Genomic DNA, 14,893 nt, shown 5'->3' on the forward strand with positions numbered 1-14,893 from the left:
TGCTAAAATAAATCAAATTTCAGCACCTTCTCGTTTTGTAACAACAAAGATAAATCAACAATAACTTTCTTGGCTTTCGACTATTATATTTCCCATGAGTTTTAGCCATGGAGGCGGTCTTTTTTCTTTGTATAAATGACAGACATTGTTTACTCTCCAGTACAATAGTACAGTTCCCATTTATCTTTGAATACGGACAGAAATCCCCCCAAAAAACACTTCAAGCTATTCACTGATGAAAGAACGCTTTTATGAGAAATAACACAGAACATTAAAAGCTAGTGGAACAAAACAGAAGTGGGGCAGGAGGACTTCAGCTCTCTGTAGTGTATGTGACAACAGCCTACACAAAAACAGTTTTACATTCACTATGTGTCACTGTACGGCACAGCAGGAGCAAACAGAAACTAGTACAGAATGAAAATGGAGTGAATCTGGCATTAAATTTCATGCATCAATTTATTTTCTGTATATAAAAACATTTATTCTCAAAGGTCTCAGCACAATGAACCAGTTATTTAATAGAACAGAATTCAAATATTTTCCCAATTTTAAGAACAATCACAAAATACCTGGAACATCAAAGAAAAATGATAATTAGAATTAAATATGATCATGTAAGATTATATATGGAAAGATCTGTGTGCGAATTGTATCACAAAGGAATCAATACTCAATTATGGAGTTTGATCAGAAACTAAAAATCAGATATTTTAATGCTCTACTCATTTTCTTGTCATATAAAAGAAACATCAGTGGCACTGTGTTGGCAAAATTAGGGATAAATTTGGGACCACACCAATATTTTTTGAGACTGACCAATGATTCAAAGGTTTTGGGGAAGCGTAAGAAATTGACAAAATTATGGAGTTAGATGTCCCATAGGAGTTATACTTTGAGACAAATATAGCACAGATCAGTGGTATATACTGAGGATACTTTTGTTGATTGCCAAGAAAATTATATCGGTGGCCTGGAAAGATGTAAAACAACCATCTATAACTCAGTGAATGCAGTGTCACAAAGGGGTTTACACAATGCAACACATGATGACCAGTCTGCAACTGAAAATGAACACTTTTACACAAAGGTGGACTCAAGGTACACCTAGGTAAGGTCTCTGGGGGTTTAATCAGGTACAGTAGGTTGTTATAACTTATTGAATTGTATACTTAAAATTACACAGATATAATAATAATAATAATAATAATAATAATAATAATAATAATAATAATAATAATAATAATAATAATAATAAATAAATAATAAATAAATAAATAAATAAATAAATACATATAAGCATATACTTAAGAGGTCCAATGTCAGGGAATGTTCTGTTATTTTGTAAAAAACGAAACACTACATAAGAGTTAAAACAAACAAAAAAAAGTCTATGTTTGGTTTGAACATAGCAACGTAAATCTGTTGGTTTGGGAAATGAAGGAAGAAAGGTAACTGCAATCAGTTGAGAGAGAAACCTCTTGGGAAAGGCGAAGGACAATAAAATATTAATAAGGAGGAAGACTAAAGTCACTGTGTCTGTGTGTGAGAGTGTGTCCTCTCTGTGTAACTCCGCCTATAATCCCTCAGCACAGCTGTCCTTCAGCTGCATTAGTCGTGTTCATAGATCAGCGCTCCGCAGCTGACAGAATGTTACTAAACATCTCAGCAGGGGAGCACATCCTGATAGACCTGCAGTATGTGTGTGTATGGGTGCCTGAAATTTGGGTCTGCATGCATTAATTATTCCGTGTGTGTGCTACTCAAAGTCTATCTGCCGTGTGTCAACTGAAAGACGCACGTAGTCTACATCTGTGCTGAGGTTACAGCCCTGACATGACAGTCCATCTCATTTAATGGCAGCCAACATAATGGGATCAGCTGCAGCTCACGCAGTTACAGACTCCACAGCAGCACATGGTGAGTGTTTATCAACCGCATCAAGTCTTTGTTCTCTCACTGCATCTTTATGTAGCTGTAAAAGCACAGCAAAATAGGGATGCCACTAGGTTTCAGAGATCTCTGCTCTACACTGAAACTGACACCTGCTGAAAGACACTAGTGGTGGACAGATAAGTTACAGGACTGTGAACAGCTGGCTCCTTTTTCTATCACACAGTTACAGGACTGTAAACAGCCGGCTCCTCTTTGTATTAAACTCATGGTATGTGGTGCACAGCTCGCGACACCGAAACTCAGTCTCCAGTCTCTACTGGTGGAACTGGCACCTGAGTTGAAAGATACTGCAACACCTAGTGGTGGAGGGGTAAGTTACAGGACTGTAAACAGCCAGCAGCCAGCCAGCAGGCAGAGATAGACCATGGGGAATTACGACATTTTTTTTAAATCTGACTTGGTGAATTAAGGATTCATTTCAACCAAACCAGAACTGGCAATTGTTGGAACAATGGACGTCAGTGACTGTGTGAAAGTTGAATTCAAAAGTTTTTTCTTCACATTTCTCTGTCTAATAAGTGAAATAGGTGAGAGAATATTACTTTTCTTAACATTTCGTGGATATCTATTGTGTGTTATTAGTTTGAAAAGCTGAAGGTAAGCAGCACACTCGCCGTCAGTGGGTGGGGGGTAGTAGCAGTGTTTGGCAATTTTTCTGTATGCTAAATTTTAAGTAATAATCTGTTTTAATAATCAGCCAAATTTCTGACATGTTTTCTTTTCTGTGGTCAATCTGAGTGATATATAACCTAACGCTTATTATTCTATAATCTGAGCTAATATTCTATATTTGAGCTACACCCTGGGCTACATCTTTACAGAACCTCGGCCGAGTTTTCTTCATTCATACATTCATTAGACATCCCCGCTCATCGTGTTAAGGGCTTTAAGGGGTGCTGTAACATATCCTAGCAGGGTAAGAAATGGGGCACACCCAAAACAGACTGCCAGATTCTCACAGGACTGACACAAAGAGATGGACAACCGTTCATACTCACATACAGACCTGCGGCCAATTTAGAGTTACCAATTAACCTGCATGTCTTTAGATTATGGGAGGAAGCCAGAAAACATGCAAACTCTACACAGAAGGGCCCCCACCAGCCCAACAGTTCAAACCTTGAACCCTCAGTAAGGCTACAGTGCATACCACGACACCACTATGCTGCCCTGAATTTCTTCACTAAAGCTCAACAATGTACTACCAGTCAAGGCTACATGCAGGAGGGAATATTTTTACTCAAAGTGACAGCAAACCGAACATTAGCATCTCATTTTCCTCTCACTAAATGCCAACTAAAGCACAAAGTCATGTTTAATTTAGTTGAAATTATAATATAACATCATGCTTCCGCAGAGACTATGAGTTGTGGTAAGTATACAGGTGGCAGGGAGATTTTGTGGTTCAAATCTCTTTTAAAAGAGAAATGTCATAGATTTGATACATCTAAGTCTTGTTCCTTCTGAAGGCCTCTTTTGCAGGATATTTAGCACTTTATCATCTCTTACTGCTAGCAGCTCTGGAACGGGGCAACAGCTAAATGACTATCCAGACTGTATACATCTAATCTGTCATTTAAAGTCCACTTTCAGCCATAATTTGCTTTAAATATGTATATGTATATCTGTATCTTGTATATATATATTTTATTTTATTTTTTTCTGCAACCACTAGAGCACCTTGAGTATACAGTAAATGTGAACATGAAAAAGGGCCTATTCGACCAGTAATGGGCAAGATGGGAACACACACACACACACACACACACATAGAACCACAGGCATGATTTTGTCCACACTTATGCCTATTATGGATAACAGCAAGTAATAACACTGGCAGACATTTATATGTAAACCTTGACAAAGGCCAACAATAGCACTTATTAAATGGAGTGAATGAAAAAATCTGCATTAAAAAATGGATTGTGTGTGTATATACACATACTGTACATTTCTTTTATGTATTCTATGCATTGACGTAATAATCTTTATCTCAGGGGTTCCTGTACGGAGTGCATCACATATTGTATGTCATTATATCAGCCACGCTCATAGAACAATCAATTCTGTGTGCAAACTTTGTTTGTGTTTGTGTTTCTTTTTCTTTCAGTCAATATGAATCAATAAAAGCCTCTGGGTGTTCCTTTAAGACTACTCTTTAAAAATCAATAAATCATCCAGCCAACCACTGAACACAAAAACCACAGACAGGGTTTCAATTCTCACTGGAGTCACCTACACTTTAAAATGTACATACACATCAGTGCTTTGGACCAAAGCAATCACAAAAATACCACAGGAAAAAAGGGACCGGAGCACAAAAATCTCATAACCCATATATCGATAAGTCTCTGGGGGCAGCAGCCAGTATTTTGGGAAATACATGGGAGAAGTTTGCCTTCAGGGCTACTGCCAGTGAGCCGTGACGGCATAAATCTTTTCATTTTAACCCAAACCATAATCTCTTTCTCAAATACAATTTTGAGATCCTCGTTATACACTTGAGTATTTCCATATTTCCAGATCCAGGATAGCCAGGTGATATCCAGGCGACAACTTCCTCTTTTGTGTGTGCCGGTCATTTTGGCTAATTCCTATTGAGTGCTGCAGGGATTACGTTTTTTTCTGTTGGCCAACGCAGAGGTTAGCGTGGCCCTAGTTCCCTCATCAAAACATAAATGGGGTTTTTCAATTGGATTTTGGATCATCGCACAAAATAAGCTCTGTGGCTAACACTTGTTTATGACACTCACAGGTCTTGTTCAGCAAGATAATCTTCACAAATGAACACTACTTTTAGGATTTTCTTCAAGCCTAAATGTAATTGCCAGGAGTAAAAAGCAAACATAAGACTTAAAATGAACTACGTCACAGTTGCCTGGGTTACCCATCACCACAACAAGACTATAAAGCTGCGTTTAGCATGATGATGTTCTGTTGACTCATTCAGCCACTTGTTAGCAACCACCACAAAGACACTTAAAGCCTTAAAGCCTTAAAGCCATTCACAGTGGGCTATTTACTGACATATTTATGTTGTAAAACAAAACCTGAAAGTCCCTTCAGCTTTTGTTAGTCACAGACCTTATTTAAGACATCCAACCAAAAACTCACCTAACCCTTATAAAAAGCGAACCAGGAGTGCTGAATGTTGAATTTATTTTCAGGTTTTAGAATTCATTCCTGCACCACTCTGTTTATAAATATCTGCATTTGAATGTGACTCATTATATTAACAAAAGGTAATGTCAAGCTAAATTGTCTTCAAATGACAGCTGATGGGTTCTCAGACTGCATTTCAGTCAATGCGTTCCACCTCTCCACTTGGACTGCCTCTCAAATGTTTTTGGTCAACTCTTCTCAGACTACCAATGGACTACATCCAAAAACCTTAATCTGTCAGATAACTACATCTTTGCATATACATGCAGATATTTGTTTATAGAGATAAGGAGCAAACTGAGTGATTTACATTAGTGCATTATATTAAGAAAAATATAAGCGCCATAGCGATGATTTTTGAAGATCACAAATTCTACTACATCTACCACACAAGATTTTGACCCGCCACAAAAAAACAATGTTTTAATTATTACTAATTTAAAATGTTCTTATTTAACATTTTCACACCTTGAAGATCTACAACATTTAGATTTAATTCCAAAGCCACGTCCAATATGTCAGGAATTAAATTCTGATGCTGAATAAATCATCTATAGAATTTCTGTTGGCCTAAAAATAGTCTGATTTAAATATGCTCAGTCTAATACTGGAATCAACCTATAAAATTTTAAATCCTACATTTAAACTTTTTCCAGGTTGCTAAAAAATCAAAATAGAAAAATTTTGATTCCCAACATAACCTCACTGTCCTCTGTGGTGACTCTGGCTCCGCTGCATTAAGACAAAGAGAAGGCAGCAATGCTTTGCACATCTAGCTTCATCAATACCTGCAACCTTTAATTGTACCACTTAAATGTCAAACCAGTGATCCAGTATTGACGAATAAAATGTCAGTTACCTGTGTGTCCATTCTGAGCAGCAGCAAATAAGGCAGAGGTTTGGTTGTGGTAGAGGTGGTGGTCTTGGTCAAGATGATTGGGTTTGTCCTCCATGGCGATGAGAGAGGTGGAGTTGGTGGTAGAGGTGGTGTTGGTGGACGTGGAGGTGGTGATGATGGTGGTCGGGTCTGGTTGGTTAAGCAGCATTGACAATAAAGTGACATTTCCCTGGGAAGCAGCTTGGGGGAGCAGGGGGCGCCCGCCGTCCAGGGCAGCAGGCCCTCCGCCGCTTAGAGAGGAGACTACGGAGGGACACCAGCCTGCAGGGTGGAAGGAGGAGCAGGAGCAGCACAGGTTAAACTAGGAGGAGGAAGACCAGGAGGAAAAGGAAGCATCTAGAAGTGCTGAGCGTGGTAAAGCGAGGGTGTCAAAAGGTGGATGGGTTGGGAAGGGGAGGAGAGCACACTTTAGTTCCACACATACTGTAGCACAGTCTCTTTTGTCTGAGCAGCAGGCCAGAGATAACTTAAAAGTTAACATGTCCAATCAGCACAAGCTCATGTTGTGCAGCCAAACATTCTTCAAATCCCAATATCTCTATTTCTAATTCTAGTGAAGATCCCAAAGTTTCAAAGATAGAAGATATGGTAGGCTGAATTTTGGGGGAAATGTTTCTAAAATTAGGCAAAGGATATCTATAATATTTCCACTTTATGGATGGTGCAGCCCTAAAAACGCGGAATCTTGGGTTTGATCTTAAACTCAGTGTAAACATATAACTTTGATGAAGAGCTAAAACAAGATGATACGGAGTAGAACGCATACAGTTCGATACTGTCAGACAGTGTCAGACCCTTTTAGATATTTAAAAGGAAATAAAATCAGAATAGTCTCAAAAATGTCCCCTAACTGGCAAAGATAGACATTTTTTTGCTAACTGATCTAATACTTATGCCAAATGTACATTAGAAGACTTTAAGCCTTTTAAAACACTAAACTCTGACACTCTCACATTTTAAGACAATGTGAGTTTTTACAAAAACAGGACCTTACAGGGTCACTGTTTGCAAGACTACAACTAGATTTATTTTGAGATGATTTTCCATCCTGCTCCTGGTGAAAAATATTACATGGAAGTCCCTAGCAGTTCGACAGAAAGACTTGCAGCCTACACTACCAACCCTATTTGATCAGAAACCTAAATATGTTGCTTAGTGGTGCCAAGTCACCACATGCACAGAAAATAGAGCTGTAGCAGGGTACACATGCATATCACTGTTTTTTATTTTATTTCATTATTATTATTATTATTATTATTATTTTGCAGTACTTCAGAAAACCTAAAAACATTGTTGTCATTGATATCCTGCAATAAGCCTGCTGGGGTTTTGTTTGCACTACCTGAAGCAAATTAAAAATATTGTTTTAATTGATGTTATAGTTTGTATTATTCTTATCCTTATTAAAAATGTATTTTTTATGCCTGTTAATTTTTTTTGTCATATCTTCCCTGGTGGTATTAAAAATGGTATTGAGTATCGAGTATTTTTCTTGGGATCCATACCAACTTTGAAAATCTAGTATTGTGACAGCCCTTCTGTTGTTCATTTGTTTAGCTCTGTGTAAAAATGCAAAGGCAGCCCTATATCATGATTTTCATGCTATGTTTGATGCTAACATGATACTAAAAACATAATAATAATACCAACAATAAACATGTTCAATTTTGTTGGAATATTAGGATGAGAAAAGATTTAGGACAGCTCGGGCTGATTTTTATGACCACCTTACAGCAAGCCATTGAGATCACAGGAGTGCACCCACTGAGGTAAAACTCACATCATTTTATTATGAAATTAGAAATCTGTCTGCAAAAAGTCATCTAGTATAAGGCTGTCATGAGGGTAGTTGTAATTGGTTCACTAGAGTGACACAGAAATGAAATGTTAGAGCCCTAAAGGAAGCCACTCAGCTGATTTCTGTTGCTGTAGCCTGAAGCTATCCTTCGTTATGTTACCAACACATCAGCAGGATTATGGGAGGATTACAGAGGAAAAAGGGTAGGCAGGTAAAGTGACATACTGAGGTTTTGTTTTAGCCTGAGCTGGAACTCATCCAGCAAACAGTGTGAGTAAAGCTCCACTCCCTTAACTCAACCAAAGAGGGAGATTCTCTCTCCCGTCAGAGCAGCCGCTGGAAATATCCTCTTTAACCAAAATCCCAAACTCCTGGAAAATAATACCTAAATTACATCTCATTACCTTCGGATTTAACTTCCTACAAACTCCTGATGAATCAATTTGATTTCCTTTAATGTTTAATTTCTATAAAGGCAGAAAAATATGCTTTGAAATTTTAATTCAAAACCATAATGTTGTGTTTTATGAATTACTATTTCACTGAAATACTCAATGCATCTTTTTCATTATTTTATACACATTTCTGTGAAATTCAGTCTGACATATTAGGTATCTTTGGACATTTCTGAAATTAAAAAAATAAAATAATGCTTTGCCATACAACACAAGCTTGTAAAGATGAACTCTGCAGGGGGTCTGACAGATTTTAAAAGTCAATGGGAATTTCCACTGAAGTAAAATAATTCAAGTGGCCCGTAATATTTTTGCACAGAAATATAATGTTCTACCACACAATTAAATGTGCTTTGAGTAAATCAGAATAATTTGAAGTCTTAAAAAAGATATTTACAGTGTTTCATAAAACCAAGAAATTTAATTTTTTTATTCGGGATGCACCGATCACTATCAGTCGGTATTCGACTGCCATCAATGTACCAACTGAAATATTTTTCATATAAGCTATTTTGTATGATTGAATTTGTGCTAATTCAAAGGTAGTGTAGTTATTGGCTTAAAAACATTTCATTTATTCTTCATTTATAAAATAAACAAAACAAAAGATTGGTATCAGCTATTGGCCACATTGTTATTTTAAACAATAACATTGGCCCATAGTAAAAAGGATTTTAAATATTTTTTTCAAAGATGTTTTTCATGAGAAAGAAGGTTATTTAAGGGATGTTGTGCACATTTTGCATGACTGAATTTCTGCTTATTCAAAAGCAGTGTAATGGAGGACTGAATGACTTAGAAACTGTTCAGTTGTTTTTTGAATGAAGGTTTCTTTGTTTCCTTGGCACAAAAGGGTGAATAAATTAAATTAAACACAAAACAAACAAACAAAACCAAAAAAGCAAACATTGGTTTTGGCTAACCAGCAAATCGATATTTTAAACATCTGTATTGGCCCAGAATTTCACAGTCAGTGCATCCCTGTATTTTATTACTCTTTAAGTATATTGTTTATTGTTTATATATCTGCATTTTTTAAACTTGAGATAATGCAGAATTTCCAGGCATTTCTCAAAATGCAGAAACTCTCTAATAAAATGTCTAATTTAATCAGCATGCGAGGGGCGCTGCAGCCTGGACAAAAGAGTCTGTCATCACATCCGATTCACGACAAGATGATGGATAGCATTCATCTTTCAGTACAATCACTCACCCACAATATTCACACAGTGGACAGACAGAAACACACACACATTATTTAGCGGGATACTGCTGCCGTTATGCAGCATTATTAGACACAAGATAAAGCACGAAACAGATGAGGTACAAAACAGAAATAAAGACATAATTACTAAACCTTACAACTTACTAAAACTACCAACTATACATTCTAAAAGCTAGCTTCAAACTCTGGTTGTTCTTATGTGGAAGGATTGAAAAAAGCTTGGAAAAAGGAAAATATAAAGAATTTCAGTGCAGATATTTATCTCACAGATCGAAGAGAGAGATACAAAAAAAGACAGCAGCAGAGATTCTCAAGGACATGGATAATGGCAGTCGTTATGGTTGCACTTTCTGTCAGTGGGAGGCAGCGGTGCGGAGTAAAAATTGCAAAAGCTATAAAAACATATCCGTCTGCTGACAGGTGAGGCTTGGTTCTGCTTCCGTATTTTGAAAAATAAGTCTGGGAAATAGCAGAATCCCCCAAAACACCCTCAGAGCTTTATCATATTTGTAAGTAGGAGATGTTGCAATCAAATGAAACCCGAAAGGTTTTGCTACACTGGTATTAACACTATTCATATTTGAGATCAGTGTGCAGTAACAAATATATCATTACTTTGTAGTCTTACAGAGGCTTTCATCGAACCTTTAAATACCTGCACATAACACCCGCAGGGCAGCTCTCCTCTCAGGGGGCTGCTGTTTTAATTGACGGTCTTATCAAATTGGAGAAGTTATTTTTTCAGAAGACAAATAAAAACAACTTACTAACAGCCAGGGTTTTTTTTTTTAAGTTTCAATGGGGTGCAGTTTTAGGTATTTTGTTCTCTGCAAAGCTCTTAGTTATGTGATAAAAGAGCAGTTTTGTAGTTTTCAATTGTGATACATCTGCATGTAAGAGAACAGGACTTTCAAAATGTATTTAGTCACATTTGACAGGCACATTTCAGAATAACTCCAGTTAATCACAAATTGGGTCTTATATTCCTAGGTTTTGTCATTATGTCTTTCACATATAATAACTGCAAACACAGCATCATTACTAACATGAAGGAGACTGAACAAAAAAACTGAGCAGTAGAACATAGATTATAGGGTAATATGTTGGCTGAAATGGAGTATTATCAGGGTTCATACACATTTTTACCAATACATTTCCATGACTTTAAAGTAGATGTTTAAGATTGTACATTCTCTGAAATGGCCATCGATACTCCTTCTTAAACTTTTTCTCATCACTTTATAATCATTTTTTAAAACATATATTATTGAAAAAAATAATGAATTCAGAACAGGATTAAATGTGAATATTAAAAATAACTTGGGGACTATTCGTTATTTATGGGGGGGGGTGCAAAAATGTCAAAATAATGTCAAACAACTTACTTATAACTACTTATGATTTTTATTTTGATTAACGGGAGGGACATACAACTTCAAATGGCTGTATTTTGTATTTATTTTACCTTTTTTTTTAAGAAACATTTTGCCATTTTTTTTAAATGTGGCAGTTAAAAAAAGCAAACCATTTCCCCCCCCTTTAAAAAAATTTGGTGATTTTTCAAAGAAAACACGCCTCCCAAATGTACGGGCCTGCATGTTTGGGAAGCATGTTACCTTTAAAAAAATCATCAAATAAAACACCCTTTATCACAGCCAGAAACTGTAAAAACAAAAATTATTGGTGGATTTTAAAATTTATGTTTTTTTTACAGGTTAAATCCAAAGTTTCTAGTATTCCAAAACTTTTCCAGCACTGGAAATTGCTATTTGCAAATTACTTTTCAGGTTTTTTTCTGACTATACAAACCCAGCACATTACTGATTATAAATTTAAAAAATCTAATTTGTGAATATTTTGTGAAAGCACCAATACTCAACCCAATAATACTTTTGCAATATTGATATTAAGGTATTTGATAAAAAAAAAATAATGGGACATTTAATTTTCTCCCTATTGCACAGCCCTAGTTTAGCTAACTTGAGGTCTTGTTTAAAATCTGTCTGACCATCTGACTGCTTGTGTTTCTTTCCTCGGCTGGCTGATCTCTGGAGCTGCCTTGCTAAGGAGATAAAAGCAATGTTGTTCTAAAATATAGAAATAATGGTCAAAACTTTTACCACAGTTGTGATAAACTGGAATTATTTTCAAATGAACCTACACAGTATAATCAAGCATAGCACTAAAAGCACAACACAAACTCAATACAAATGCTGACATTTATATCAAAATTACACACAGAGAGCCATCTGTGACACAAGATGCCAGTGGGAGAAGTTAATGGAAGCTGAAACAGGAAGTAGTGCAGGAAGTAGAAGATGGCATGCTACTGGAGGATGGAAAGGCAGGGGGAGGAGAGAGCAGCCTCTGGCATCAGCTTCAGAGAGGACAGGGGTTACTGGTGGGAAGACCAATCTGAATACGCCTCAATTCACCCTGACACGCTCCTTCTGCTGCGGGACGGCTAACCTCCAAGTCTCTGTCGATAGTGACACGGACAGGGCTAACGTGACAAGATGGGAGACGGAAGGTGCCCAGAGGGAGGACATATTAAGGGCAGAGGAGCAGGATGAGAGGAGAGAGAGTGCAGTGAGGTAATTTAGGGTTGAGGGACAGAGTCAGTGACATAAACTGAGTTGACCCATGTGCTATTCTGCGCTGCATTCCTGTGGTTAGGCCAGTTTCCCTGTGACCTGATCGCTATGCTAAGCTAGGCTAGGCTAGTGCCGTGGAAACACAGTTGAAGAAAAGAGGCAGTGGGGAGAACTGGAGGGAGGTGGAGCATGGAGGAGCCCCTTTACCTGATGCTGTTGCCAGGGGGCTGCCTGCTGAGGCTCGGGGGCTACGGGAGGATGAGGCACTAATGGAAGAGGAGGTGGAGGGGGGGTTTATGGAGGAGGGGCTATTGACAGTGGTGGCAGGGCTGATGACGGGGGGGCACTCTGCACATGCTGCTGCCGGCTGACGCTGAGGGCCCCGGCCGGGCCCCGGGGAGCGGGAAGGGGGGCAGGCACCCACCTGAGTGGCCGTCAGGGCTGGCACCAGGTCCAGGGCGGGTTTGGGCGGCAGCTGGGGCGTGGCCGGTTTCAGCCCAGCCCCAGGGGAGCGGCTGCTGTCCCCCACCACCTTGATGGGTGGGTGAGGAGGAGAGGGGGTCTGGGAAAGCCCTGGCTTTTTGGGTGGGATAGGGGGGGGGTTTCCCCGGTCGATCCTGGCCACCGTGGGTGACTTGATGCCGATGGGGTGGCTCAGGCGGCCGGGGAAAGGGCCCCCCTCTGAGGCAGAGTGGGGCAGGCCTGGACGCAGGGGTCCACCGCCCCCTGCAGGAGGGCTGGTGAAGCGTGAAAGGACCTGTGTGACGGTGTGGCGTGCTTGCTGCTTGGCGGCAAAGTTGTCACGGTTGGTGGGGGAGAGGTCACGGGCCGGAGGACTCTGGGACGCCGTGCCGTTTTGGTCCTGTTCCTGGAACTTATAGCGGGCCGCCTGGACACGGGGGCTGACTCCGCTGGGAAGGCCATGGGGGGCTTGGCCCTCTGAGCCGTTCTCTGTCTGTGCCAGTCCTCCTGAGCTGCTGTGGACGATCCCCCGTCCACTCGTCTTTGGCAGACTCAGACCCACATAGTTGGCAGGCGTTGGTTTGACGGGTATAGTTAGGGGGTTCTTCTTGGGACCCTCCACCTCTGTGGGGGGCAGGTCCGTTTGGCAAGATGCTGTTCGAGAGCTGATGGGCTCTGTGGCTACGGAAACAGACGTCACAGCTTTAGGTTTGGGTGGTGTGCTGGTGGCAGCAGCAGGTTCTACTCCAGCAGCAGCAGGCTGGGCGACAGCAGCGCCATCCTTCCCATCGCCCTGTTCAGTCCTGAGCTGCTCCACCTGCTGCCGCAGACTGTGGCTCTCGACCTCCTCGCGGCCCAGCCTGGCGCGCAGCTGTTCCCGCTCTGTGTCAAACTCCGACAGCTGCTTTTCCATCTTGGCCTCCATCTGTTGGCTACGCTGTCGCTCGCTGCTCAGCTCCTCCTGCAGTCGGCCAGAGGTGCGGCTCTCCTCGTCCAGGCGAGCCTGGAGCTCGTCAAAGCGCTGCGACTCCTCTACCACCCGTGTGGCGAGCTGCTTGCACTCCCGCACCAACATCATGACGATGTGCTTGTTCTTCTCTCGCTCATCCTTTAGCTGCGCCGTCAGTTTCCGGTGCTCCTGTTCCAGACTCTGGAGCTGTAGTTTCTCCATCTCCAGCTGGAAGAAGAAAAAACACACAAAATTAGGGGACAGAAAATCAATGCAAAATTTTACAAAGACACATAAAAATGGGTATCAAGCAATCATAACATGGGATTAGATATCTGAGTTGGGCTTTGAAGATGATGAAATGATCAGTCAAATAATCTCACTAAAGATCAACACAATGGTCAACAATTTTAATCATTTTCTATTCGGAATGGTAACCACAGACCTACTTTTCTCTGCGTTTTAAGAGAAATTAAACCAATTTGCCAAGTTGTTGTAAATATTTGTAAAAGGCAACTGAAGCTAGCACAAGAAAAAATTATGTTGATCAAGGTTTCAAAAGGGTAACTTGTATAAGGTGTCTTTGAGTCCCCTAAAGTGCTCTACAAAAAAAATGGTTTATGATTATTATTTACAGGTAATAATAATATAAACGTACTGTTTCCAGCTTCTTAAACACGCTGTTTTTTTCTGTTTTATATCATTGCAATTTTAGTCTTCTAACACTATCTTCTGATATTTTATACCTACTTTAGCATTAGCCGACGAGTGAGCAAATAAAAGAGCATTCAACTAAGCTATCAGGTGTCTTCAGTTACCCAATGACCAAATAAATGTGATGCACATGTGACACACTGACATCATCCGCTGACATCTTTTCCCCTTTCTAATATAGATCATGTGCAATCAGTCACCCACACACACTGTACATACTGTACACACTGCAGGAGCCTCACACGCATGTCAAACATCCAGCATTCCTCACAGACATATTTCACGTACATGATTCCAGCTGTCTCACTGACAACCCATCCATGACATACTGCCTGTCAACATCATGTGCATCCTGAAGATATCATCCATCACCTGATTGACACAGAGCACTTTTGACACAGGTACAAACATAGCAATTTAGGTACAAACACAGCAGTTCAATATAGGCTGTAATTGAGTATTAGGTTGCTTGCACTTGGCTTTAGTGCACCCATCTAAATTTGAACTCATTCCTTAAACACAAAGCTAAAATGAGCCACAAATGATTTTCTGAAGAACAGTGTAGACGAGCCCGATTAATCAAATGAGCCAGACAAAAGAGACAGGCAAAATAAATGGATAAGCAGATATTTACATACATAGACAGACACTATTAATCCACAGGGTGTCTTGGGGAAACA

The 14,893-nt window shown here is 39.7% G+C and overlaps 1 protein-coding gene across 1 annotated transcript in view; it reads right to left on the minus strand.

Moving 5' to 3' along the window:
- The window catches only part of cttnbp2 (cortactin binding protein 2), a 127,710-nt gene that overhangs the window by 48,200 nt on the left and 64,617 nt on the right, over positions 1-14,893 (minus strand). The window contains 2 exon segments of the mRNA XM_042495910.1: positions 5,978-6,277; positions 12,296-13,727. Coding sequence (XP_042351844.1) covers positions 5,978-6,277; positions 12,296-13,727 — 1,732 coding nt within the window.

This window comes from Plectropomus leopardus, chromosome 11 (assembly GCF_008729295.1).
Source record: "Plectropomus leopardus isolate mb chromosome 11, YSFRI_Pleo_2.0, whole genome shotgun sequence".
NCBI lineage: Eukaryota > Metazoa > Chordata > Actinopteri > Perciformes > Serranidae > Plectropomus > Plectropomus leopardus.